Source organism: Musa acuminata, chromosome BXJ2-3 (assembly GCF_036884655.1).
Source record: "Musa acuminata AAA Group cultivar baxijiao chromosome BXJ2-3, Cavendish_Baxijiao_AAA, whole genome shotgun sequence".
Lineage (NCBI taxonomy): Eukaryota > Viridiplantae > Streptophyta > Magnoliopsida > Zingiberales > Musaceae > Musa > Musa acuminata.
In genome coordinates, this window is record NC_088340.1 from 44,317,022 (window position 1) to 44,341,511 (window position 24,490).

Here is a 24,490-nt window from a genome sequence, read left to right on the forward strand (position 1 = left end):
AATATTCTCGAAAATTTAGAAACATTGATTACGAATTATTTTTCTTGTGGAATCTTTATGGGATATTCTTTCTTCTTAAAGTCAGTATAAAAATATATCATTAACTCTATATTATAGAAAAGATCTCGAAACTAACTTAAACGTCGAAAGGATCAGCTTGATAAATTACTTTTGACTTTTATCTTTGTATAGGAACGAGTCTAGAGAAGTGATACTTCATTCTAAACGACTCCTCGCATACGGATCAGACCCCGTTGTAATAACAAAAATGTCACCAACTTTTTTTTCCTAGCAGGTGACCGAATGCGATTGATATTTAAATTTATTGTTATTATTATTATTATTTTATTTAAGAACAAATATTATTACTGTCTTGATGTGGGCGAGAAATGCGTGAACGGTGGCGGGGGGTTGGCTCGAACGTTCTTGTCATGTGATCGTTGGATCTCTCCTCCCTCCGTCAACCTCCTCAAATCTCTCCATCATCTCTTAACGCCTCGTTAATTAGCTCCCTCATCTCCCTGCTCACGCGATAAATCCTCCCCTTCTTGTCGGTCGCCGGTTCCCATTCATCACCTCCGCGTTGGTCAGGGTATCACAGCCATCCCGCATTCTCGATTCCCTTTCTTCCTCCCCATCGCTCGTTCTCTTGTCGGGAGAAGGCTTCCCTCTTCCCCTCCTTCCGCTCCCGATCACGTAAGCCTCTCTCTCTCTCTCTCTCCCCCGATCGATCTGTTGGTAGTTGTTTTCGAGTTCTTGCGATAGGTTTTTGCTGTTCTAGGAGCTGTGTTTTTCTTTTTTTCTGCAAAAAATATGCGTTTTTTCGTTGTTCCTTTTCATGCAGGCCTTGCTTTTCCGTCAGATCTGGATTTGGTTCTCGTAGGGTTTTCTTGGATGACAAGGGATCTGGACCGGATCGGTTCTCGTGCTAGATTTGTGTATTACTTATGCGTTTTGTGTTTGATGAATTGCCCGACCTTAAATTGTAATGTAGTTTTGATGATTTCGTTGTTGTTCCGTGGAACCTTTGATTCGATATTCGTGGTTCTGATGACTCGAGAATCAACCTATGATTCACATCATCTTGATAGATAACCGGTTGCATTTGTTGTTCTGTTCAAGATGTACAAATTTTGGTTCCTTATTTTCGCGATTCTCGTTGGCATATCTTGTTATCGACAAATTGAAGCGTAGGTGAAAACCCTAATTGACCAAAAAATGTTCGATTTTACGTTGTCGCCAGAATATTTTACGATCACGTTTGCCGATTTCTGAGCAATTCTAGGTCTTCTTTTATTGCTGCAAATCACTTTGCAATTTAATTGCTCGATGAGCGCTTGTGATTTTGGATCTGATATGTGTAGACAACGTGCGATCTTTCTTTGGCAGAGTTTAGTTTATAGATGGCGACGTACAAACCCAAAAACATCCTCATTACAGGGGCGGCAGGCTTCATTGCGTCCCATGTTGCCAACCGCCTCGTTTGGAACTACCCCGAGTACAAGATCGTGGTTCTCGACAAGCTTGATTACTGCTCCAACCTGAAGAACCTCAACCTGTCGCGCTCCTCTCCGAACTTCAAGTTTGTCAAGGGTGATATTGGGAGCGCCGACCTCGTCAACTACCTCCTCATCACCGAGTCGATTGATACCATCATGCATTTTGCAGCCCAGACCCATGTTGATAATTCTTTTGGTAACTCCTTTGAGTTCACCAAGAACAACATATATGGCACCCACGTCCTCCTGGAGGCCTGCAAGGTCACTGGTCAGATTAAGAGGTTTATCCATGTTAGCACTGATGAGGTCTACGGAGAGACTGATGAGGACGCTGTGGTTGGCAACCACGAGGCATCTCAACTTCTGCCAACCAACCCATACTCGGCAACAAAGGCTGGGGCTGAGATGCTTGTTATGGCTTATGGAAGGTCATATGGCTTGCCTGTGATCACTACCCGAGGAAACAATGTGTATGGGCCAAATCAATTCCCTGAGAAGCTGATCCCAAAATTTATTCTCTTGGCCATGAGAGGGCAGCCACTTCCAATTCACGGTGATGGCTCAAATGTGAGAAGCTATTTGTACTCTGAAGATGTTGCAGAAGCTTTTGAGGTCATCCTCCACAGAGGAGAAGTTGGGCATGTTTATAATATCGGCACAAAGAGAGAAAGGAGAGTGATTGATGTAGCGAGGGACATCTGTGCACTTTTTTCACTAGACCCAGTTAAGGTTATTCAGTTTGTGGAGAATCGACCTTTCAATGACCAGAGGTACTTTTTGGATGATCAGAAGCTGAAGAACCTGGGATGGTCGGAGCGGACTGCATGGGATGATGGACTCAAGAAGACGATGGAGTGGTATATGAGCCATCCAGATTGGTGGGGAGATGTTTCAGGAGCACTTTTACCTCATCCACGGATGTTGATGATGCCTGGTATTGAAAGGCATACTGATGGGTCTGAAGAAACCAAGTCCATGTCTTTGCAGTCAACGACCACTAATAGTCAGAACCGGATGGTGGTTCCTGCTGCAAGAAGCAGTGTGGCACCTCCTAAGAAACCATATTTGAAGTTCTTGATATACGGTAGGACTGGATGGATAGGGGGCCTTCTTGGCAAGATATGCGAGAAGCAGGGGATACCATACGAGTATGGAAGGGGTCGTTTGGAAGAGCGTTCCCATCTCATACTTGACATTCAGAATGTGAAGCCAACTCATGTTTTCAATGCTGCTGGTGTGACTGGTAGACCTAATGTTGACTGGTGCGAATCTCATAAGCAGGAGACAATTCGCACGAATGTTGTGGGAACTCTGAATTTGGCAGATGTCTGTAGGGATCATGACCTGTTACTGATGAATTATGCTACCGGTTGTATTTTCGAGTATGATGCTAAACATCCTGAAGGGTCGGGCATCGGATTCAAGGAGGAAGACAAGCCAAACTTTATTGGATCCTTCTATTCAAAAACTAAAGCAATGGTACTTTTTGTTGCATTTAAAGAAATTATCTTTTCAAACTTATGTTATTTTGTGTATTCTTAAAAGCTAACAAATTAGTTATTGTTGGGCCATGATGCAGGTTGAAGAGCTTTTGAGGGAATATGAGAATGTCTGTATCCTTAGAGTTCGAATGCCAATATCTTCTGATCTTAGCAATCCACGTAACTTCATTACCAAAATCGCTCGTTATGACAAAGTTGTGAACATTCCAAATAGCATGACGGTTTTAGACGAACTTCTCCCCATTTCAATTGAGATGGCAAAGAGAAATTGCAGAGGAATATGGAACTTTACCAATCCTGGTGTGGTGAGCCACAATGAGATCCTAGAGATGTACAGGAGCTACATTGATCCCAGCTTTAAGTGGACCAATTTTACATTGGAAGAACAGGCTAAAGTCATAGTTGCACCTCGAAGCAACAATGAGATGGATGCTACAAAATTAAAGAGAGAGTTTCCTGAGTTGTTGTCCATCAAAGATTCTCTCATCAAGTTTGTTTTTGAGCCAAACAAGAAGGTCCTTTCTCACTGATAGGCTTCCTCAATTTCACAGTTTCCCTAGACTTTGGAACTAAGCAGTTGACCCTTAGTCTTTTAATCATTAATGTCATCTAATACTTTGCAGTATGACTATCATAAGACAAACTCTGCATCAGGAATACTTTTTCTAGGCGGGAGGAAAAACCTGATTAATTTTATTAGGTAGTCTGCCTTGTTCTTGTTTAGGTTCTTTACAAGAGGCTATTATTATTTTTGTCTTCTAAATTTGTACTGTCCACTTTATGTGGCATGTAGTAGCTTCATTCTGTTAATGCATCCATTTATTGTTTACATTCTGCATTCTATTTGTCATTTTTTTTCTACTTCTTCTACTTTGTGAATATTTCTATGGAATCTATCTTTTGATCTTTGTGCGCAATGGAGTCCAAATCATGGATATCCAGTTTGCTTATTTTTTTGATTGTGTACATTTTGTTTATTATTTTGAATCATTTTTTACTAGTTGATCCTGGTGAATTGCCAAGTAGGCATGGAGCTAATCTTCAGGAAGGCACCAAGTCGCCTTTCATTAACAGGAACTCTGTTTTGACAAGAGGTTGACATTGGATGTTACTACTGTGAGATCTCAGTCGTCATCAGCACAAGCACTGACATGTCGTGATCGTGGGATTGGACGTTCGGGCCACGAGGGGGAGAAGGGAGGAGTCCTGTCCTGATCGTCTCCCCTCATCCTCCGTCGAGGTTGACCGACCAGTGAAGAGGGAGAGGAGGGCTCGACTATCGACTATCGACTATCGACTATCGACTGTCGAGGGGGAGTTATTTATTAAATTAAAGGTAATATGAATACTATCTCTAAAATATTAAAAACATGAACACCTTCCAAAAAAGCTAAAAAGTAAGAGATTTTTAATAAAAATTATCCTTTTTACTATGCATTATATATATATATATATATATATATATATATATATATAAAATCTCCATCGAAGAAGGCAACCGATGATAAATATATTGTCGAAAGAAATCTGCTGAACTTCTCAAGTTTCCCTTAGAAAATATCAGACTGGAGGAGAATGACTTCATTCCCCCGTAGTCGAGGCAGCAACAGCGCAATTCACACCTGACAGGTTCGTGGATGAAAGGATTGAGCCGTGTTTGGCTCTCTTTCTCGTCCCAATAAGGCTTTTAATGATGAATGAACGAACCAAGAAGTTGATCGCGCCTTTTCCAGAAGATGGCGAGAAGCGTGCGCGTGGTGGGACGCACGTGCTTCGCATGTGATTGTTTAGAGGTTCCGTTCACCTCCTCAAGTCTGTCCTTATCTCTTTAACCGCCTCATTAATCACCTTTCTCATCGCCGCTCCGCATTCCGCCATTCCTTTTCTCATCGCCGCTTCGCATCCGGTGGGACTTACTCGTTCTCCTGTCGGAATAAGCCTTCCCCGTTCCTCCCTCCTCCTGCTCACCATCTCGCGTAAGCTTTTCCTCTCCCTCCCTATCCATCTGTTGTTGGTACTTGTTTTCGAGTTGTTGCGATGGGCATTGCATTACCTTCAGATCTGGATTTGGTTCTCGTCGGGTTTTCTCGAATGACACGTGACCTGGACCGGATCGGTTATTTTCTTGTGCATTCTGTGTTTGATGAATTGGCTGACCGTTTAATGGAATATAGATTTGATGATTTCGTTGTTGATCCGTGGAGCCTTTTTGATTCGATATTTCTGGTTCTGATGACTCGAGAACTATTATTCTTTGATTCACATCACATTGATAGATAACTGGTTGTATTTGTTGCTCTGTTCAAGATATACGGATTTTGGTTCCTTATTTTCGCGATTCCGGTTGGTGTATCTTGTTATCGTCAAATTCAAGCGCGGGTGGAAACCCCTAATCGACCAAAAATGTTCGACTTTTACCTTTTCCCCAGAATATTTTACGATCCCGTTTGCCATCTGTGAGCAATTTATGGTCTTCTTTTCTGTAATTATTGCTTCAGATTAGTTTGCAAGTTGCTTGCTGCCATGTGTGGACAATGTGCGATCTTTGTTTGGCAGAGTTCAGTCTGTAGATGGCGGCTACGTACAAACCCAAAAACATACTCATAACCGGAGCGGCAGGCTTCATTGCGTCCCATGTCGCCAACCGCCTCGTTTGTAACTACCCCCAGTACAAGATCGTGGTTCTCGACAAGCTTGATTACTGCTCCAACCTCAATAACCTCAACCCATCACGCCCCTCTCCCAACTTCAAGTTTGTCGAGGATGATATTAGGAGCGCTGACCTCATCAACGACCTCCTGATCACCGAATCGATTGATACCATCATGCATTTTGCAGCCCAGACCCATGTTGATAATTCTTTTGGTAACTCCTTTGAGTTCACCAAGAACAACATCTACGGCACCCACGTTCTCCTGGATGCCTGCAACGTCACTGGTCGGGTTAGGAGGTTTATCTATGTTAGCACTGATGAGGTCTATGGAGAGACAGATGAGGATGCCACGGTTGGCAAACACGAGGGGTCTCAACTTCTGCCAACCAACCCATACTCGGCAACAAAAGCCGGGGCTGAGATGCTTGTTATGGCTTATGGAAAGTCATACGGCTTGCCTGTGATCACTACCCGAGGAAACAATGTGTATGGGCCATTTCAATTTCCGGAGAAGCTGATCCCAAAATTTATTCTTTTGGCCATGAGAGGGCAGCCACTTCCGATTTACGGTGATGGCTCCAATGCTAGAAGCTTTTTGTACTGTGAGGATGTTGCAGAGGCTTTTGATGTCATCCTCCACAAAGGAGAAGTTGGGCATGTTTATAATATCGGCACAAAGATAGAAAGGAGAGTGATTGATGTGGCGAAGGACATCTGTGCACTTTTTTCACTAGACCCAGATAAGGTCATTCAGTTTGTGGAAAATCGGCCTTTCAATGACCAGAGGTACTTTTTGGATTATCAGAAGCTGAAGAACCTGGGATGGTCGGAGCGGACTGCATGGGATGATGGACTCAAGAAGACGATGGAGTGGTATATGAGCCATCCAGATTGGTGGGGAGATGTTTCAGGAGCACTTTTGGCTCATCCACAGATGTTGATGATGCCTGGTATTGAAAGGCATATTGATGGTTCTGAAGAAACCAAGTCCATGGCTTCTCAGTCGATGACCTCTAATATTCAGAATGGGATGGTGCATCCTGCCTCAAAAAGCAGTGTGATGCCACCTAAGAAATCATATTTGAAGTTCTTGATCTATGGTAGAACTGGATGGATAGGGTGCCTTCTTGGCAAGGTATGCGAGAAGCAGGGCATACCATATGAGTATGGAAGGGGGCGTTTGGAAGAGCGTTCCCATATCATACTGGACATTCAGAACGTGAAGCCAACTCATGTTTTCAATGCTGCTGGTGTGACTGGTAGACCTAATGTTGACTGGTGCGAATCTCATAAGCAGGAGACAATTCGGTCGATTGTCGTGGGAACTCTGACTTTAGCGGATGTTTGTAGGGAGCATGACCTGTTACTGATGAATTATGCTACCGGTTGTATTTTCGAGCATGATGCTAAACATCCTGAAGGGTCGGGCACTGGATTCACGGTGGAAGACAATCCAAACTTTATTGGATCCTTCTATTCGAAAACTAAAGCAATGGTAATTTTTGCCTTGCATTTAATGAAATTATCTTTTCTAACTTAATGTTTTTTTTGCATATTCTTAAAAGCTAACAAATTAGTTATTGTTGGTCTGTGACACAGGTTGAAGAGCTTTTGAGGGAATATGATAATGTCTGTACCCTTAGAGTTCAAGTGCCAATATCTTCTGATCGTAGCAATCCATGTAAATTCATTACTAAAATTACTTGTTATGACAAAGTTGTGAACATTCCAAATAGCATGATGGTTTTAGATGAACTTGTCCCCATTTCAATTGAGATGGCAAAGAGAAATTGCAGAGGCGTATGGAACTTTACCAATCCTGGTGTGGTGAGCCACAATGAGATGGATTCGAAGCTGTAGAAACCCTTAACCCTAAATCCTAGAAATGTAGAAGATCTACATTGACCCCTGCTTTTAATGGATCTATTTTACACTGGAAATACAGGCTAAAGTCATAGTAGCACCTCGAAGCAATAACGAGATGGATACTACAAAATTGAAGAGTGAGTCTCCCGAGTTGTTGTCCATCAAAGATTCTCTCATCAAATGTGTTTTTGAGCCAACCATCCAGGTCCTTTCTCACTGATAAGCTTCCTCAATGTCACAGTACGACTTTCATCAATACAAACTTGATTAATGACATCATTAATGTCATCCAACACATGGCAGTATGACTATCATCATACAAACTCTGCATCAGGAATACTTATCTAAGCAGGAGGAAAAACTTGATTAATTTTATTAGGTAGTCTGTTTTGTTGTTCTTGTTTAGTTTCTTTACAAGAGACTATTATTATTTGTCCTCTAAATTTGGACTGTCCAATTTACTAGCTACATTCTTTTTGATGCATCCATTTGTTTTTACATTCTACATTCTATTTGTCATTTTCTTCCTCTACTTTCAGAATATTTCTATGGAATCTATAATTATCTTTTGATCTCGTGCACTTTGGAGTTCGAAATGTAGTTTGATTTTTTATTTATTTATAATCGTGTGTGATCTGCTAGTTGTGCACATTTTGTTTAGTATTTTGAATTATTGTTTATTAGTTGATTCTGGTGAACATGGAACAAAGTACAGAGGATAACTATGACATGGATGGTGGGGGGGAGGATGAGGGGTGATTAAAATACTTGTTCGGGTGGGTACTTAGTTGCCTTTCATTAACAGGAAATCAGTTTTGACAAGAGGTGGATGTTATTGTTGAGATTGATCAAAGGATGTTATTTGGAAGAATGTTTAAATAATATCATTGCTCAGTGAAAACGTTTTTGAGTTTCCTAGTCGATTTGTTGAAAAAGTATTTTTCAGGTTTTCTTTAATGAGTCAACATGAGAAATGCTTGATTCACCTATGTTCATACTTTTTCAATTTCTTGTACTTTGGATGCTCTGGTGATATTTCTTCCTGTTCTGTAAGCGAATTCATGTTGGCTTATTGTATTGAATATCTTATTACCATGGTGACAAGCTTGCTGATTGAGGTTATGGATGTTGTTGTTTCACCCGGTGGTTGATTTCTCAGTTGAAGAACTTCGTTGATACTATAACTCTAGTGTTTTCAGTCAACTGATCTTTACTTTTGTTGTGCGATGTTGTTTGTCCAAGATGATTTCTACAGCTTAAGTGCTAAAATCTCTACTTATGTTGTGTGCTGATCTTTGTCCCAGATAATTTCTTCAGCTCAAGTAAATTATGTATGATTGACGAATGATAGCTGAATTTTTGTTTCCTGTATCAGCGTGCCATGTTGAACCGTTTTCTGCTGAAACTCAAAACTGCTGCTGCGTCAATGGACAGACAGACAGACTTGGTTATCATCAGCCTGTGCATGAGATGGTCTCAATGGGGTCGAATTCCATCGACACATTTCCTAGTCAATATGATGTCAAACTCGGCGGAGATGGATTTGGCAGTGTCTCATATATTTTCTTTTTAAGTTTCTTTTTATTTGTTTTCATTTTTTGCTTGACAAACAACGATAACAAAATCGTAAAGTCATATATGATTTATTTTATCTTCTTTAATGCTTATATATTTTTACTGTTTTCATAATGAGAATACTGTTATCAGACAGAAAAACTACCGTTCTTTCATGTAGCAATTAGTCAAATAAACCAATGGATCAACGTGTCATAATCAAAGTCATTCTCATATTTATCAAACAACCCAAAATGAATATAAAAACTACATCCTCCATATTCTATGTCCAAGAAGTCCGCGCGTTTCGTGTTTTTTAAGCTTGCATGGATGAATAAAGAACACAACCAAATGTTTCTACTAACGTACATAACGTGACTTCATCGGGGATTATTCGAGTATCAGAGAGACAATAATATTTCAGTCTTAGTTTCACAGGAGTTCATATCAAAAATTGATTCCTTCCTTTCGGTACCGAAACCTACAACGAGGAGTTGGGACACTAAACCCAAACTGACTTGGAAACCCCCAACGAAGTATTATCTATCATAACACTTCACGTTGTTACTAAATCAAGTTGACATTATTGAGTACGAAAAATCTTCATTTGACGTCACATATCCTCCTTCCTGTCCCAATCTGTCCGAATGAGCTGTATTCAATCCCTTTCGTGCATTTGCCATCTTCACAAAACAGCTCCTCAGCCACTCTCTTGTTCTACCAAATGCCTTCATCATCTAAGTTCAAATTATATGTCAATGACTTGACGATTTCTTATTCATAGCTCGCACAGACTAAACCTTACATGTGAGTTTGGCGCCTGCAGGTTGAGAGATAAATTTTAAGCCTTCATATACTCTTCGATCCGATCCCTCTTTGATGAAATAAAAAGATGACTAAATCACAGATAGCTACCTCTTCCTCACGAGTATATATACTCTTCATGCATGCATGTCATACTTACGTAACAGTTTTCATGCTCCAATCTCTCGAAACAAGGAATAGAAAGAAAAGCAATCTCGAGCACTACATTATTATGCATCAATGAGTCTATGAAAGTGGATCTTCACAACCGTAGTCGGTGAAGAATCAGCAACAAGATAGTTCCTAACACAAGCACGGATTCAATGAAGGGAGGTCTCTTCACTCGATATAAATGACAAAGCTGTCGTTTATCGATCATCCTCTAACTAGAAACGTATCTACGTACGAAACTTGGGAACAGATTACATGCATGATATCAAGATTAGAACACTGGATTAAGCTGCAAGTATGAAATCATGAAGTCAGCTGGACTCAGATCTTACCTGGGCATTTCATCGAGCAGAAAGAAAAAAGGAATGAAGTACAGGGTAGGAACTCAGTTCCCACGGTGATCTTGTGAGAAGAGGAAGGAAGGATGCTCATTAATGTAGCAAGCGGTATGCTTCACAAGATCACAAGAAGCTGAAGCGAAGCTCCTCCTCCTCTTCTTACTTCCACCGAGGACGCACCCGTCAGTCCTCAAGGAAGCCGGTCATCCGGAGCACGGAGTTCCGGACGTGCCTCAGATCCCGGCCCTTGAGCGTCCTCCCCTGGCCGGTGCACACCGAGAAGGCCGCCTTCCCCACCATCCTACCGCGAGACGCCAAGACATGCGGCGGCACCATCTCCGTCTCTCGCTCCTCGTCACCGTAATCACCGATGCTGGCCTCGCCGGTCGTAGGCACGCGCAGGGTCCTCGGGACATCCATCGGCGCGGAGGCTGTCCAAGTCCGACCCCGCGACGAGCTGCACGGTCTACCCCCCGCGTCGCTCGGCCGCTCCTCGTGGCCGTCCGGCCACACCACCTCCGACTCGTACAACTCTTCCATCACGCGGGCGGAAGGCTCGGGTCACTGCTTCTTCTTCCTCAACTCCTCCTGTGCTGGTGGTAAGAAGAGAAGAGCGAGGTTGGAGTTCATCTGGTTTGGCTACCGCCATGGCCACGCGTCCAGCAGGGGGCAGAAAGCAACATAATCTTTGAGATCACCTCGTAACCTTGGACGACTTAATCTGACAAACGGTGCACACATCAAGAAGAAAAAGCTTGGGCTAGAGGATCAGCAGCAGAACCTGATGCTGACATGAGTGAACAGCCCATCAGAGACAACCTTGATTTGGGCATCCATACGAGACCTGGGAAAGTTGGTGCAGACCTGTTATGATGAGCTGACAACCAGCCGCGATTGAGCTGGCACGCGGCCACTCCTCAAATAATTGCTGTCGGATTCTGAAGTCACCCACAGTGTGATGATACAAACAATGTATATATATAGTATGTGAGCTCAGGTTTGAGGCACCGCCGTGACATGCTTCATGAAGAGAAAGAATATCCAGCTTGTTGCAGCCTGTCTCAACTGGCGGAGATCGAAGCATTGGTTGGGGCACAAGGACTCCTTAACTTTGAGATCCGGTTCCCAAGTGATGGACTTCTTCTCGACCTGCCATCTCTGTCCCCCTCAGATGACAAAGATTAAGAGAGAGAGAGAGAGAGAGAGAGAGAGAGAGAAGAATCCCTTGCATTTGGCTTATGCGTATGAACATTTCAACCGGATCTAAACATGACATGAATCCATATCCGATTCAATAGAGAGAGAGAGAAGAATCACTTGCATTTGGCTTATGCGTATGAATATTTCAACCGGATCTAAACTTGACATGAATCCATATCCGATTCAATTGGGATCAATCAAGGTAAGCTTCTTCCGGGCCGGCCCACACTATCTCACTTGCCCGTGTCGTAATGGGCCGTGGATAAGCCCACTATATTAATAAAATATCTAAATATTTTTTGATATTATATAATATGATCAGCTTTGTATTTTAAATATAAATTATTTAATTAGGTATTTTTGTGAGAGGTGCTTTGGTTGTGTCTCGTAATTACCGACACGAACGGCAGTCGCTCCTCGCTCGGAAAAATAAATAAGAAAATAAATAAAAAGAAATAGGATAATTCGGTTGCCGTCTCGCTTTATCTGCGTCGGTGCGACGCACGCGATCAATTGACCTCGAGGCAGAAGCTTCCCCGTCCCGACTCCGACCCCGACTCCTCTTCCCTTTCCCATCTCGAGATCCTCGGCGTAGCCCGAGGCGCCGACCACCCCAATCTCCGCCCCTTCTTGCCCTTCTCCCTCTTCGGCAGTGGTTCCCGATGGTCTGATCTCCCTTCTCTCCCCGATCGCGGCTGGGTAGAATTGGGGGCGCATCAGGATGGGCTGCGCTGGATCCACTCCCGCCAAAGGAGACGGTAAATTCCGATCCCACTTGTTGTTTCTTCTTACGCTTGTACTTCGATTCTATTGTTGTCCTTGATTACTAAACCGTTGATCATCTCTTTTTCCTTTCACTGACGACGTGTTATGTTCACGTCTTCGTATTTGGGGGCGTTCTGTCCCGGCTGCTGTTTAACTATAGACTCGCAGCACACGAGGGGAAACTTGGATATGGGGTTATCTAATGTGCATCCAACATTGGAAATAGTCTTTCATCAGTATTATTCTCTGTAATTGTTTCTGATGTATGATTAGTTATTATGTACCATTGGTCTTATATTGCGAGTAGACCACCATATAATGGAGTCACAATTCTTTAGTCCATCGATACAACATACACATCTAGTACCCATTACTTATTATGTGATGTGTTATTGCGGACTAGCATGTTCATGGTGCGAAATGTTGTCCCACCTTGTCATCGTGAACTTGCCTTACTCATGTTAGATGTCGGATATGTGATATGATTGAGTGATCATGTTCCTTCCTTTTCTTTTGTGCTTCATCCTCGCAGAGATTGCAAGTTCAAAAACCAGGTTTGTCATAGGTTTTTATAGCTGTAGCCTATGGGTGTAAGTGATGTCAGGTTATAGAGTGGTTCTATAAAGTATCACAAGCATGAGAAGTGTCCAGGTTTAGTCATCTTGGTTATTGAGACTTCAGAAGTTGACACTGCTGCTGTATGCATGGAACAGGTTTAATCAGAATATATTACTATTGAATCTTGTCATCGTTAAGCTAGTCAGAAAGTGCTAATGTAACAGATGCTTTTTACCTCTTCTGCATGGATGGAGAGCTGCCAAACATACTGAGTGAAGTACACGGTTCTAAAGAGAGTCGCAAGAAGAACACATTTATATTGACTAGCTAAACAAGAGTAGTCATGTTCATCCAGAAAAGCAAGTTCCTATATTATTTTCATGACTCTCTAGGATAGAAAAGTAACTTGTAAATGGATAATTGAAAACCATGCTGTAAGCTTGCTGCTAGAATCCAATTTTTCTGGATGATATCTCCTCTTTGTAAAATTAGCCTTGTGCCAAAGTTTTTATCATATGTAGATTTGAAGTTTATGCAAGAAACTGGAAGAGTACATGAAACTTTTAATTTTGAATTACATATATTTTGGCCTTATTCTTTTAATCCTGATAGGTCATGATAGACTTTCTTTTGGTGGGATGGAATTAATCTGAATGTTTGCCAAGCATGTTTTATCTCTATAATTATTTATTCTGATACTTTGGTTTATTCCTTAGTGCCTCTTTTTATGTTGATACTTGGTTCCTTTTGCATAAATGCATCGTATTCATGTAGTTTGATTTATGATGAAAGAAATGTACTTATGCTTTGGTTTCTATTTTTTTTAATGACATTTCTAATTCATGATGTGTGTTGCCAAGAAATAATCATGACCTGATATTAATGGTGAACTCAAGATTTCTTTGTACCACGGTAATTCACGGTTTCTGTTATTGGATGTCTTGACTTTTTAGCACAATGGATACTTTTGTAAATTGAGTTGGCTTGCACATTGATGCATCCATCATAACTGAATTACGATTCATTAAGTTTATGCTTTATTCAAGATTCTGTTTCTGTTGTTCTTCAAATCATCAGAAACAAATGTCTCAATAGCTCCCCATTTTATTAATTTTAAGTAACTTGCACCGAAGTTTTTTACTTGATTGTCGGTAATGAATGAGTTTCTTTGTCTATGGTCTGATTGACTTTAGTGATCCTAGAGAATACTAAAAAACTTCAAAAGCCAAAGCCCTGGAAGCATACACAGCAAATAACTCGCGCACAGCTCAAGCAGATGCGCGATGAATTCTGGGATACAGCCCCTCACTATGGCGGCCAAAAAGGTGCTCCCTTCCTCTGATAATTTCTACAGCTCTTGGTTTTATATATTTTAACATGTTTGTTTAGCACACAACTTATTTTACATTCAACAAGAGAGTGTGGCCTTTCAATCAGAAACCTTTTAACTTCAGTTGATAAAGTTCATCTTGCAGGCAGAAGTTTTTTTCTTTTTAAGACGGTGTTCAGATATCACAAGTTCTTGGATCAGTTTTCTACCCTTTCCATAATAGCCATAAGGCTAATAAAATTTACTTATTTTAGCTTGTAAATAACCTGTTAGGTTTTTTATTAACAAAATTTCTCCATGTAAATGGTGGCTTGTCACCGTAGAAAACATTTCTCCAAGTAAATAGTGGCTTGTCAAAATGACTTGATAAAATAAATGAAATTCTGATAAAACAAGTTTTGGCTAATGAATTTTCTTGCAAGGTTTTATATTATGAAATCAATTGTTCCTTCAAAAATTTGGTCATTTAGTTATATCTGCATGTAGTTTTAGTGATGTTATGAGATTTCTGGTGCTTTAGTAAAGGGAAGCACATTGAATTGTTCTAGGACTGGTTTCTTTCTCAGCTATAGAAAGTTTCCATAGCCGAAACAAAATTTTGAGGATGTCCATCACGAGCACAGACACTTTTGCATACTAAATAGGGATGCAGATAAGCACTCAAACAAGCTTTCCTTTTTTGTCTGATGGTACTGAGCATTTGATGGAAGTATGATATATTAAATATTCCTGTTGTTATGATATTTTAGGAAGTACTATTTTCAAGGAGAGACTTGCAGAGCTGTAATGGTTATGACTTAAATGTAAAAATATTGTATACCTATAGAAATATCAAATTAAGATGAATACTTTGTGCTGGAGCCAATCATCTTTACTGGAAAGGTTGATTTGGTCGGTAGGTTCGTTCCATTATTTTTTTCCTCTGCATTTACATCTTGTCGTTGACGATTGTTGCAGATTTTCGCAAGACCATCATTAAATACAACATGTATATTTGTTCATTAAACTATATAAATCTCTTGTGCACTGACCAAAAGAGGCTTGGTAGAGAAATGATGGTTAGTAAATCATCTCTGGAAGACATTTATTGAAGTCATAAATGGGGCGTCTTCAGTGATGTTAGCGTAGACATCTTTCCTGAATTGAAGCAGCATTCTCAATATTAAAATTTTGTCACCATATGCATTGGATACAGCAACAAGTTAATAACTACAGATTAAACAATTGCATAACTTATGATAAAGCATGTAGATGCTGCACTTCTCATTGTCGCCATCTAGAGTATTAGAATTTCTATTCCAGCAGAACAGGTGTTTAGCGTATGAATGTGAAACCATTGTGAAATCGTTGTTCATGCATGACCTTTTTTCATTAGGTGATGACTTGTAGGTTTTTGGTATAAATCACTGTTTTGGTCTAAACAATTTGTTTTACCCATGGCAGAAATATGGGATGCACTCCGAGCTGCATCAGAAGCTGATTTAGACCTTGCCCAAGCTATCGTCGACAGTGCAGGCATAATTATTCCAAATGCTGACATGACTCTTTGTTATGATGAAAGAGGTAAATAGGGGCTTCTTCCTCACTTTCTCATTCGCACTCTTTGATGGTCATATCTGCAAAATTCTCGTTCACAAGCATTCTTTATCGCAGGTGCCAAATATGAACTACCAAAGTATGTTTTAAGTGAGCCTACCAACTTGATTCGAGACAGCTGATCAAAAAGGGTGAAGTGCTCAAGCATCAATGTTGATCTTGTAAATTACTCGACTTCCAACATCTGTTGGGCACAGTTTGTGCTTTTGTGAAGAGAAAGATTTCTTCATTAGTTTACTTGTCAAGCTTCCTTTCAAGCAAACTTGACCGTCGAGTGAACGATAGTGCGCGCCTCATCTGATACTTAAGTTCACCAGAAGTCAGTGTCATGGAGTCGTACAATGATATCGTTATCAGGAAATAGCTAAACCAAACTACGTCATTCAAGTGATCAAGCAAAATGAGATGTGTACTTAGCCTCCCTACTTGTTTTAGTGCATCTATATATTGCCTGTGGTATTCAAACAGCATCCCAACAAAACTCATGGAAATGTGACTTGTACGTTTCGATGTTAGCAGGAATTCAAGTTCATGCCGGGTACTTCTAATGACTTCCTTCCATCATGCACAGCTTAGCTTGATATGTGATTTCTCCTGTGTAGAACTGTATAAAATTGTTGCATAACTTGCGTGTCTTTTCACCGACTAGTATTATTTTGAGAGCATAACACATCGAAACTGCACCAACATTATTAATTGGCATCTTATTTTGTCTACGTAGGACCTAAGCAACCCAGCAAAAGCATACAGATGGATTCTTGACACCCAGCATCATCGACACACAACCATCACATTCACGCCACGTGCTTGTGTATATGCCGCTTTCAGCGATACGATGACGCGCGATTGACCCAGTTGAAAGCCTCTTCCATGGCCCTGATGAGCGTGATGATGTCCGAGATCAAGTCGTCGTCTTCCACATAGTCGTGGTCATACAAACCCCTGGCGTCGTTGCGGACATGGTTGGCGCTGAAGCCACCGTCGTTGATTCGGACCAGTGCGTTCTCCTTCCGCTCGCACAACACAAACCTGCACACCGGGCACTTGCCATGGCTCCTCACCCACGGCTCCAAGCAGTCTCTGTGGAACATGTGGTTGCACGGCGTCACCAGGACGGGCTCGTTGGCCACGAACGTCTCCAGGCAAACGGTGCAATCCTTGCCGTCCTCCTTCTCCCCCTCGGCTGCGGCGCCGCCGCCGCTGCTGGTCCTGCTGCCGAAGAGGCCTCGCTTCCAAGTCCTCTTCCGGTGGTTGGGTGGGTTGTACACCTGCTTCTTGAGCTTCTTCATGGCCTTGTTGAACTCCTCCTCGGTCAGGCCAGGGTGCTCCTCCGCCTCCGGGGCGTGGCCGAGGTGCCACCGGCCCCTGATCCGTGGCGGCGAATCCCTGATGAACTGCATGAGTCCGGGATTCACCCGGTCATCAGAGCCTCCTTGGAGCACCAGGATTCGGACCGGAGAATGGGGTTGCAGAGGGAAGCTGATGAAGAAACCCATCGACTCAGGAAGAACGTTACGCGAATCCATTTGATCATGCTAATTGTGCGAGTGATACCAAGTTTACCGTGTCAGGCCGAAGGGTCCCGTCCTCACCCTCTCCTCGAACAACCTCCATGGACCGAACAAGTCCTCTTCCTGCGGGGAAGAAACACGTAAGCGGCAGATGTGGAGATGCTAAGCAGCATGCACGGCGACGACGGGGCTCACCGGCCGTCGTTGCAGGGGATGCGGGACGACCGGCCGCTCGATGGGATGACGACGGTCGTGATCGGGCGACGACGATCCAAGCAGATACCCATACCTCCCACCACCCCGGGGATTCATCAAGGCGAGGTTGTTGGAACTCATGCTTCAGCCGCAGTTCCCCTCGGAGGCAGTGAGTGCTCTCCGGTATGGCCTTCGTTTCCCTTTAAATCTATTCTCTCCACAGGCGAATCTGTTCTTTTTGCGCCACCATGAATACACCAGCGGTGGGAGTTGGGCTCTCGTCGCCATCAAGCATAAAGCCTTTCGAGTACCGCATTAAAGCATCCAGTGGAGCTTAAAACCCATTCTCTTATCATAAAACTTCAAATGAAACTCTATTGCTTTTGTGATCAACGTTATATATATATATATATATATATATATATATATATATATATATATATATATATATATATATATATATAATAACATCCCTGCAAGTTTTAATCAATAGCCAACAGATGCAAATCTCATTCCGATCTGAAAAGAACGGGGTGCCTACTGACACGTGCCAAGCCACTAATTTCATACGCCTTGAGGGCCCGTCGCGTGCGTTAGAAGCGTCGGGTTTGGGTCACGTTGATTCCGGCTTCGGTGCGTTTGTCTGTCTAAATCTCGGCATTATTATTATCATCGTCGTCGTTACCTTTCATATCCTTCACGTTGTTGAGAGGCGAAATCCGCCCTACGAGACCCCAGCAGACCTTTATCCTCTTCCTCTTATACATCCGGCCGGCCGGCCACGGCGAGAACGTCGCTTCCCAAGTTCTCGGCCGTGCAGACCGTTGTCGTCAGCTACCTTGGTCGGTCTCCACCTCTTTTTCAGGTACTGTTGGCTGCCTTTTTTTTATTTTTTGTCGTTCTTTTTGTACGGTCGTGAAGGATCGAGTATATTATTTGGTCTTTCCAGGTTGATCTGGTGTTGGCGATCCATGTTGCAGACCAACTGTTTGTTGATTTTCCCATTATAATTATTACTCTTGGTGTACTAGATGGCTAGTTAGTTTGGTCGATTCCACGCATCGTCTGATTTTGTCTTGGATAGTCGAAGCTAATAGGTTGGCCAATCGGTCCTGCATTTCGTGTGCTATTTGTATTTCATGTTACCATGAGGTCCAATCGAATCTTGCGTTCTGTATGCTTCTGTGTTTCCTTGTTCCAAGAGCCTTTCAAGCTGACTTCCGAGCTATCCTTCTTAATATCATCGACTTCCAATCTTGATTATTTTGCACTGCTGATCCAAGGGTTATACACACTTTTCTACCTTTTTCATGGTATAATGGAGGAACGTTTAAGATTGTATGGTCATGTTCAGGAGATCTATGGAGAGGTAAAAGAAGACTAAATAAAATAAGATCTGTTGTCCTTAGTTTAACTAGTGATGTTTTCTTTGACAGAACTCGGTGGTGGGAAAGCTTTCATGTAAGCCTACCCAGATGGTTTGCATCTGCCTCATGGCTTGGTCTTGTCGTTGTTGAACTTGGATAACCTCTTATGCTTTTTATTGATTTTTAGAGAAAGGTAATTTTTCACTTTTATTGTGGTATTCTTGGAGATCAGGGTTGGTATTGGTACAATGATAATAAGGTTGCTCCTTTGTAACCGGAGAGATCAGGATTTGAGTCACGAAAATAATCTCTTTTAACTATTTAAATGTAATGCTACATACATTAACCCTCCTTAAACTCTGCATTAGTGGGAGTGTATGTCATTTTTATTATGATATTTTTGAAAGCCTTTCTATCAAGTTATCTAGTGTGGAAACTTTAATCTTCTCAATGGGCATGTGAATTCTCTTGAATTATGAAGGTTTTTCTTTCCTTAGAAGTTTCGTTTTTAGGTTTATTAATTAAGGATTCGACTGTATCCTTTATTTATTCTGATGTAATAACATTGATGCTAAAGTGTCTTTAGACCAGATCGATCCATGGTTCAATATCTCTTTAATCATTTTGATGCTATTGTTTGTTGTCTTGGTACACAGCTCCTTTGAGGCCATTCGATTGAATATTATGACCATGTTCTCTATGAGATGGTAGCAAGCAGGGAGGGTCTAGAGAATGGAATAAACTCCAAAGGCTTCATGATCTAAAGGCTTCAATGTCATTTGGATTCACTCATAGGAAGATGGCTAAAGTACTCATTTTGATTGCCTTGACTATCAAAGTGAAAAGTGGTGCTTCACATTTTGTTCCTTAATCTCTGCTCACAACTTGAAATAGTAAGTAGAAACCAATTGACTCCTCCTATTCATGGTGGTTCATGGAACCTTTGATCTTGTTACATGTGTACACATACCAGTTGTCATAACCAGTGTTTCCTTCTCACTGATTTCAGTGTCATCTGGGTTGTTTTAGTGTATGGAATGATGGTTGTCCAACTGCATCTTTGTCTCAATTCCAATGTTTACTTTCTTATATCATGATAGTATATATGATAAGGTCTGCTTTACGTTTCTTTTTTCTTCCGTCGGAATGCTTAGTGTGCTTCGTAGTTTAACGGTCTACATATATTCCTTGTCAGATTTCAATGAATCTAATTTTCACAAAGTGCGACAAACGTAAGAAGACCACGATGTGTGGTGGGTGGTAGGAGATGAGGATGATGATGATGATGATGATGCTGATGATGATGAATGGTGGCAGAAGACACGAAGAAAATGTTGAGAAAATTTTCTTATCTGCTCATGCTGCGCTGAGGTAATCACTGCCCCCTCATGTCTCTCTGTTCGAAGCAGATGACTGCCGATGGAGCTAAAACTAGTACAAAGCAAGCAGCCATTTTAACTCGACAAGCTATAGATCTACTTGCTTTACTTTCCGCCGGTGGCAATGAATTATATGCTTGGGCATAGCTTCAATTAGTGTTGACGTATGACTTGAGGGAACTTTGCTGCTCAAGCTTCTTCAAATAAATATTATAAGTAAATAGGGTACATTAATTTTGATTGTAGAGGTGAGCTAAGCAAATTTATGAATGGTAAACAATATCTTCTTAAGATGCAGGTGCAACGTCTGTTTGGGGTAGTCTTTTGCTTACAATGACTAGTAGAATCCATGGCCGAGTAGTGAGAATGGAAAGTTGGCTTCCGCCGCCGCTGTCTCTGAACCCGTCATGCCGAATTCTGGGAGGAAGCTGATTTCGCTTGCAGAATTGGGACTGATAAGCTCAGCATCGTAGCTGTTGATGGCGGAAACATCGGTAATGAGTGCAAATGGTTTCACTTCCTCCATTATCAACTGATCACTTCCATTATCTAATGGCTCGAACATTGTCTGTTGAATCCCTGGAACCAGAATGGAAGGCAGGAAGAGTCCATCATCAAGCTGGGTTGCAGCAGCAGGAGGAGGAGGAGGAGGAGGAGAAACAATGAGCCGCCTCTTCTTGGCTGCTGTGGAAGACTGCTGCTGCTTCGAGATTACGAGCCTGGAGAGCGATCGAGGGTCATCAGCCATTTTAGCAAGGAACGACATCATCTGGTGCGGCCTCCTTTCGGTAGCCTTTAATCGCTTGCTCATAACCTGCAGCTCTTCTTCGAGGGCCCTCTGCTCCTGCCGTAACCTAAAGAGCTCCTGCAGGAGCATCTCGTCCACCTCCCCTTCCATGGCTCCCTTCTCCTTCTCGCTGCTGCTGCTGCTGCTGCTGCTACAGGCAAACAAGCCAGCATGGGCTCTCTTGGTCCGCCTAATGATGCGAGGAAGGAGGTGAATCTGGTCCCTGAGGAACGACTGGTGAGCGAACTCCCACCTATCTGGATCCACCTTCCTGAATCCCTGAACACGATAAGAGAAGATAGACATGAACAGTTCTGATGCAAAGGATTGCAGGCGGAAAAGATCGAGGAAGGAGTGACACTACAGACGTAGGTGTTCAGCTGGCGGACGAAGCTGGAGAAGTTACTGTGCCTGAAATAGTAAGGCAAAAGGAACTGGGAGAACTCGTTGGGACTGAGCACCAGGAAGCTGTTGTTCTTCTTCCCCCACAGGATCAACGAGTCCGTCCTTGGATCGTTCACCATCGCATACGTCTTCTCCACGAAGGGAGCCGCCGCCTGTGCTTCGTAGCCGATGCTATCCTTACTGGTTCCCTCCATCGCTACCCAATCATTTCTCTCTCTGACATATATGGGAGATGACAACCGAAAGCTGTCGCTGTTGTCCCTGCGCTCTTCCCGGAGACTTTATATCTCATAAATAGTGGACATGGAGGACGAAAACCAGTGGAAACAAGCAACGCCTGATAAGCAGACACTGAAGGGAGGCAGTGCTTCCACAATCCATGTGGAATTTATGGTACACAGAGAAGGATCAGCAGGCGGGGAATGGTGGGCGCGTGTCATCGTCTTTCTTGATCCTTCTGTTACTAACCCTAAGCCATTGGCGTGCATGTATCTGATAATTCATGAGATGGACCCCATCAAGTTACAGATCATGGTTCGTTGGATTCTCGATAAGCTGCACCGATCGTCCTCACCGGATCTGCCACCCTTGTTTCCCTGCTGCATCAACCGCCCTCCTCGTGACATCACCGAACTACCCAAATAGTAATCTGGATTTGGTAAGTAGCAAGGTAGATTTCGTGGCCCCTCTTTTCCTCTTCTGAGCTCAAGAAAGACTCGAACATCATATGGGAGCTGTGCCTTGTGGTTGACTGCCCTAATCTTTGGCCCGTGGGCAACATGTGACGCCTATCGGAAGGAACAGTCGCAGTGACGTCCACCGTCGCTGTCCACCCATACTGGCCAAAGCAGGAGGCGACGCCAGAGTTATCCAGTCATCCGGCGACAGACAGATGTCAAGCGATCAATTTATTTGCTTGTTGCCGACGAGAGGGAGCCTTTGCACAAAAGCCAGTGGAAGGTCCAAGGCATTGGTTGCAGCAAGTAACAGTTGAAAGGGCCAAAGCAAAGAGAACATTAGGGCGAAAAAAGGGAAGAGGATATGAGGTAGCCACGCCCATCTTGTCCTGTCCATAGGTGCACGACATATGATAACATTTTAAATCTTAATAAATATTATAATATTAAATAATGTTTCAAAGAATTTGAGCAAATTGTTTTGATAGTTCATATTTGGAAATAAAAGATCGAAGCAAATGTATTTTATTAAATCTAAAATTTGACCAATCGAGCTACTAATTTGATTAGAAGAAACTCAATAGACCGACCATATTGTAACCTAATTCGATCGTAATTACGATAATTTTACCATAGCATAAGGAATGACCCATCGATAAATTCTTATTCATGTAAGAATCCAAGAGGGTCATATCGAGGACGTCCTAATGATTAGGTTACGTTGGCTTGCAACGATTAAGTATACGACATGGAGATGCGGTCGAGTCAATGTGATCCTCTTTTTTTATTGATTACGACTTCGAATATGTCTCCCTCCTTATCTCTTTCTAAATCGATGCTTTTCTCCGATCCAACCATTTCATCTCCGTTTATTTGTTCTTTTTCGTCCAGTATTAACTTTTTCTTCTCCCTCTCATAGATCACATTTTTCTCTTGTTCATAATTTGTTTCGATGTCATGATAATGATTTTTATAGAATGAACAAAAATCCAATTGAGGTCATATATATTTACTGTGTGCGGCACATATGGCATTGCTTTCGCGTGGTTCGAATGATGGAATTTTTCTTGGTATTTATTTATGTTGGTTCCCTTAGCCTATGAATGCGACTGATTGCTACCAGAGGTCGCCTTTGTGATAACTGCCTCCGATCACTACTGCTTTCGTCTTTGCTACACCATTCTCGATCCATGTAAAGATGACACCTCGAGAGATAAAAAGGGTTTTAGGACGATGACAAAAGATTTGGTGTGAAATAAGAATCAAAAGAGAAGACGGTCAAGTTTCGTGTGGTCATCACCTTGAAAGACAAAGTCAGTGTATAGTTGACACTGTTCTCCTTTAGGAACCTGCTTCTGATCGCAAGACGCTCATCCAAGAACTGACCGTCCTTTCTCCTTTAAAAGCAGAACAAAAGGAAAAAAGAATTCACTCCTTTCTTCTCTTCGTTGAACGACGTGATGTAGACTCAAAGATATCTTCTTCTTGTTGACTACGACCAATCCAAATCGAGGCCGGCATGTATAATAGGAGACTTCTTTGAAGGAAGTAAGTATACATATGGGATAGCTGTCATAATATTGTCCTTAAATATACATATGAGGTGGCCAAAAGAATTGAGAAGTTTATTTTCCATTTAATAAGGTAATATTTATTTATATAAATTTTAAGAAAATATTTCTATTAATCATATTATGTAATTATTCAAATTTGTGAGTGATCCTTCAATCATAAATTGATCGAGGATGTAATATTATAAAGTTGTCATTCAGCATTTGCCTCTATCAATCTTCTATCGTGCCTCCGCAAGATTGAATTTCTATCAAGGATATCAATATTGAATTGATGGAATTGAAATATTCTATAAGCGAAAAGTTTTTTGAAAGAATCTACTAGTTAGTTATAAGTGTCAATGTGAGAAATACGTAGTAGACATCTGACAACTTGATCTCTAACCAAGTGAAAATTGATGATAATATGTTTCATGCGTGAGTGAAACACCTGTAGCATCGACATTATCATAATATATTATGCATCGACATTATCATAGTATATTATATGAGTAGATTGGAAGGTGAGGTAAAGATCATATAACAGATTGGTAACCCACTTGAGTTCTATAGTAGTAGTAACAATGACTTGTTTTCAGCTTTAATGATGGATCATGCGATTGTATTATATATCTTGGAACTCCAACTTATTAGATTTGTTTCAAAGAATATAATATAAACTAATGTAGATATCCTATCTTGAATGTTACTCGTCCAATTAGCATCGACGAAACCATGAAGATGAAATGATTAGAGTTTATAAAGAAGATGTCCATGATTGAG

The 24,490-nt window shown here is 41.8% G+C and overlaps 6 protein-coding genes and 2 long non-coding RNA genes across 13 annotated transcripts; 4 read left to right on the forward strand and 4 right to left on the reverse strand.

The window, feature by feature from the left end:
• The first annotated feature begins 405 nt into the window (after window positions 1–405).
• On the forward strand, window positions 406–3,830 carry LOC135608559 (trifunctional UDP-glucose 4,6-dehydratase/UDP-4-keto-6-deoxy-D-glucose 3,5-epimerase/UDP-4-keto-L-rhamnose-reductase RHM1-like). Its single transcript, XM_065101590.1, has 3 exons — window positions 406–696; window positions 1,390–2,978; window positions 3,079–3,830. Exons 2-3 carry the CDS (start codon window positions 1,404–1,406, stop codon window positions 3,529–3,531), a joined length of 2,028 nt encoding a protein of 675 aa, XP_064957662.1. The 5' UTR covers window positions 406–696; window positions 1,390–1,403; the 3' UTR covers window positions 3,532–3,830.
• Window positions 3,831–4,758: 928 nt separating this feature from the next.
• On the forward strand, window positions 4,759–9,169 carry LOC103979705 (trifunctional UDP-glucose 4,6-dehydratase/UDP-4-keto-6-deoxy-D-glucose 3,5-epimerase/UDP-4-keto-L-rhamnose-reductase RHM1). 4 transcript variants are annotated; one of them, XR_010485567.1, is made up of 5 exons: window positions 4,760–4,977; window positions 5,558–7,149; window positions 7,254–7,510; window positions 7,600–7,725; window positions 8,896–9,028. XR_010485567.1 is itself a non-coding variant. In XM_065101591.1 (4 exons), the coding sequence occupies exons 2-4, from the start codon at window positions 5,572–5,574 to the stop codon at window positions 7,610–7,612; spliced, it is 1,848 nt and encodes a 615-aa protein (XP_064957663.1). In that variant the 5' UTR covers window positions 4,760–4,977; window positions 5,558–5,571; the 3' UTR covers window positions 7,613–8,889. The 4 variants fall into 4 exon arrangements, 2 of the variants coding, with proteins under 2 accessions (XP_064957664.1, XP_064957663.1); XR_010485566.1 differs by having other exon boundaries at window positions 7,600–7,899; window positions 8,896–9,021; XM_065101591.1 differs by lacking the exon at window positions 8,896–9,028 and having other exon boundaries at window positions 7,600–8,889.
• Window positions 9,170–9,500: 331 nt separating this feature from the next.
• On the reverse strand, window positions 9,501–10,572 carry LOC135606625 (uncharacterized). The gene is made up of 2 exons (XR_010484866.1): window positions 10,382–10,572; window positions 9,501–9,894 (listed from the first exon to the last, which is right to left on the reverse strand). It is a non-coding gene; the product is annotated as an uncharacterized LOC135606625 (long non-coding RNA).
• On the reverse strand, window positions 10,571–10,927 carry LOC103979704 (protein S40-1-like). The gene has a single exon (XM_009395887.3). It carries the CDS (start codon window positions 10,925–10,927, stop codon window positions 10,571–10,573), a length of 357 nt encoding a protein of 118 aa, XP_009394162.2.
• A 1,134-nt stretch (window positions 10,928–12,061) lies between these two features.
• On the forward strand, window positions 12,062–16,384 carry LOC103979703 (uncharacterized). 2 transcript variants are annotated; one of them, XM_009395886.3, is made up of 4 exons: window positions 12,062–12,345; window positions 14,113–14,235; window positions 15,684–15,803; window positions 15,894–16,384. In XM_009395886.3, the coding sequence occupies exons 1-4, from the start codon at window positions 12,309–12,311 to the stop codon at window positions 15,956–15,958; spliced, it is 345 nt and encodes a 114-aa protein (XP_009394161.2). In that variant the 5' UTR covers window positions 12,062–12,308; the 3' UTR covers window positions 15,959–16,384. The 2 variants fall into 2 exon arrangements, with proteins under 2 accessions (XP_009394161.2, XP_009394159.2); XM_009395884.3 differs by having other exon boundaries at window positions 12,068–12,345; window positions 14,104–14,235.
• A 131-nt stretch (window positions 16,385–16,515) lies between these two features.
• Window positions 16,516–17,724, reverse strand: LOC135608560 (uncharacterized). Its single transcript, XM_065101594.1, has 3 exons — window positions 17,543–17,724; window positions 17,400–17,470; window positions 16,516–17,315 (listed from the first exon to the last, which is right to left on the reverse strand). Exons 1-3 carry the CDS (start codon window positions 17,681–17,683, stop codon window positions 16,661–16,663), a joined length of 867 nt encoding a protein of 288 aa, XP_064957666.1. The 5' UTR covers window positions 17,684–17,724; the 3' UTR covers window positions 16,516–16,660.
• Window positions 17,725–18,076: 352 nt separating this feature from the next.
• On the forward strand, window positions 18,077–21,542 carry LOC135608561 (uncharacterized). 2 transcript variants are annotated; one of them, XR_010485569.1, is made up of 7 exons: window positions 18,077–18,407; window positions 19,566–19,802; window positions 20,105–20,280; window positions 20,581–20,782; window positions 20,878–21,060; window positions 21,160–21,312; window positions 21,409–21,542. It is a non-coding gene; the product is annotated as an uncharacterized LOC135608561 (long non-coding RNA). The 2 variants fall into 2 exon arrangements; XR_010485568.1 differs by lacking the exon at window positions 19,566–19,802 and having other exon boundaries at window positions 20,587–20,782.
• Window positions 20,484–21,674, reverse strand: LOC103979701 (heat stress transcription factor C-1b). Its single transcript, XM_009395882.3, has 2 exons — window positions 21,444–21,674; window positions 20,484–21,354 (listed from the first exon to the last, which is right to left on the reverse strand). The coding sequence occupies exons 1-2, from the start codon at window positions 21,672–21,674 to the stop codon at window positions 20,626–20,628; spliced, it is 960 nt and encodes a 319-aa protein (XP_009394157.2). The 3' UTR covers window positions 20,484–20,625.
• Between the last annotated feature and the right edge of the window lie 2,816 nt (window positions 21,675–24,490).

Excerpts from the sequence above, each read along its gene's own strand:
- LOC135608559 (XM_065101590.1), top strand. The coding sequence starts at position 1,404 with ATGGCGACGTACAAACCCAAAAACATCCTCATTACAGGGGCGGCAGGC. Across the intron at positions 2,979-3,078 it reads ATTCAAAAACTAAAGCAATG|GTTGAAGAGCTTTTGAGGGA; the intron begins GTACTTTTTGTT and ends GCCATGATGCAG.
- LOC103979701 (XM_009395882.3), bottom strand. The coding sequence starts at position 21,674 with ATGGAGGGAACCAGTAAGGATAGCATCGGCTACGAAGCACAGGCGGCG. Across the intron at positions 21,355-21,443 it reads TCCGCCAGCTGAACACCTAC|GGATTCAGGAAGGTGGATCC; the intron begins GTCTGTAGTGTC and ends TATCGTGTTCAG.
- LOC103979703 (XM_009395884.3), top strand. The coding sequence starts at position 12,309 with ATGGGCTGCGCTGGATCCACTCCCGCCAAAGGAGACG. Across the intron at positions 12,346-14,103 it reads CACTCCCGCCAAAGGAGACG|TGATCCTAGAGAATACTAAA; the intron begins GTAAATTCCGAT and ends GATTGACTTTAG. Across the intron at positions 15,804-15,893 it reads TCTTTGTTATGATGAAAGAG|GTGCCAAATATGAACTACCA; the intron begins GTAAATAGGGGC and ends TCTTTATCGCAG.
- LOC135608560 (XM_065101594.1), bottom strand. The coding sequence starts at position 17,683 with ATGAGTTCCAACAACCTCGCCTTGATGAATCCCCGGGGTGGTGGGAGG. Across the intron at positions 17,471-17,542 it reads ATCCCCTGCAACGACGGCCG|GAAGAGGACTTGTTCGGTCC; the intron begins GTGAGCCCCGTC and ends TCTTCCCCGCAG. Across the intron at positions 17,316-17,399 it reads GGACCCTTCGGCCTGACACG|CTTCCCTCTGCAACCCCATT; the intron begins GTAAACTTGGTA and ends TTTCTTCATCAG.
- LOC103979704 (XM_009395887.3), bottom strand. The coding sequence starts at position 10,927 with ATGGAAGAGTTGTACGAGTCGGAGGTGGTGTGGCCGGACGGCCACGAG.
- LOC103979705 (XM_065101591.1), top strand. The coding sequence starts at position 5,572 with ATGGCGGCTACGTACAAACCCAAAAACATACTCATAACCGGAGCGGCA. Across the intron at positions 7,150-7,253 it reads ATTCGAAAACTAAAGCAATG|GTTGAAGAGCTTTTGAGGGA; the intron begins GTAATTTTTGCC and ends TCTGTGACACAG.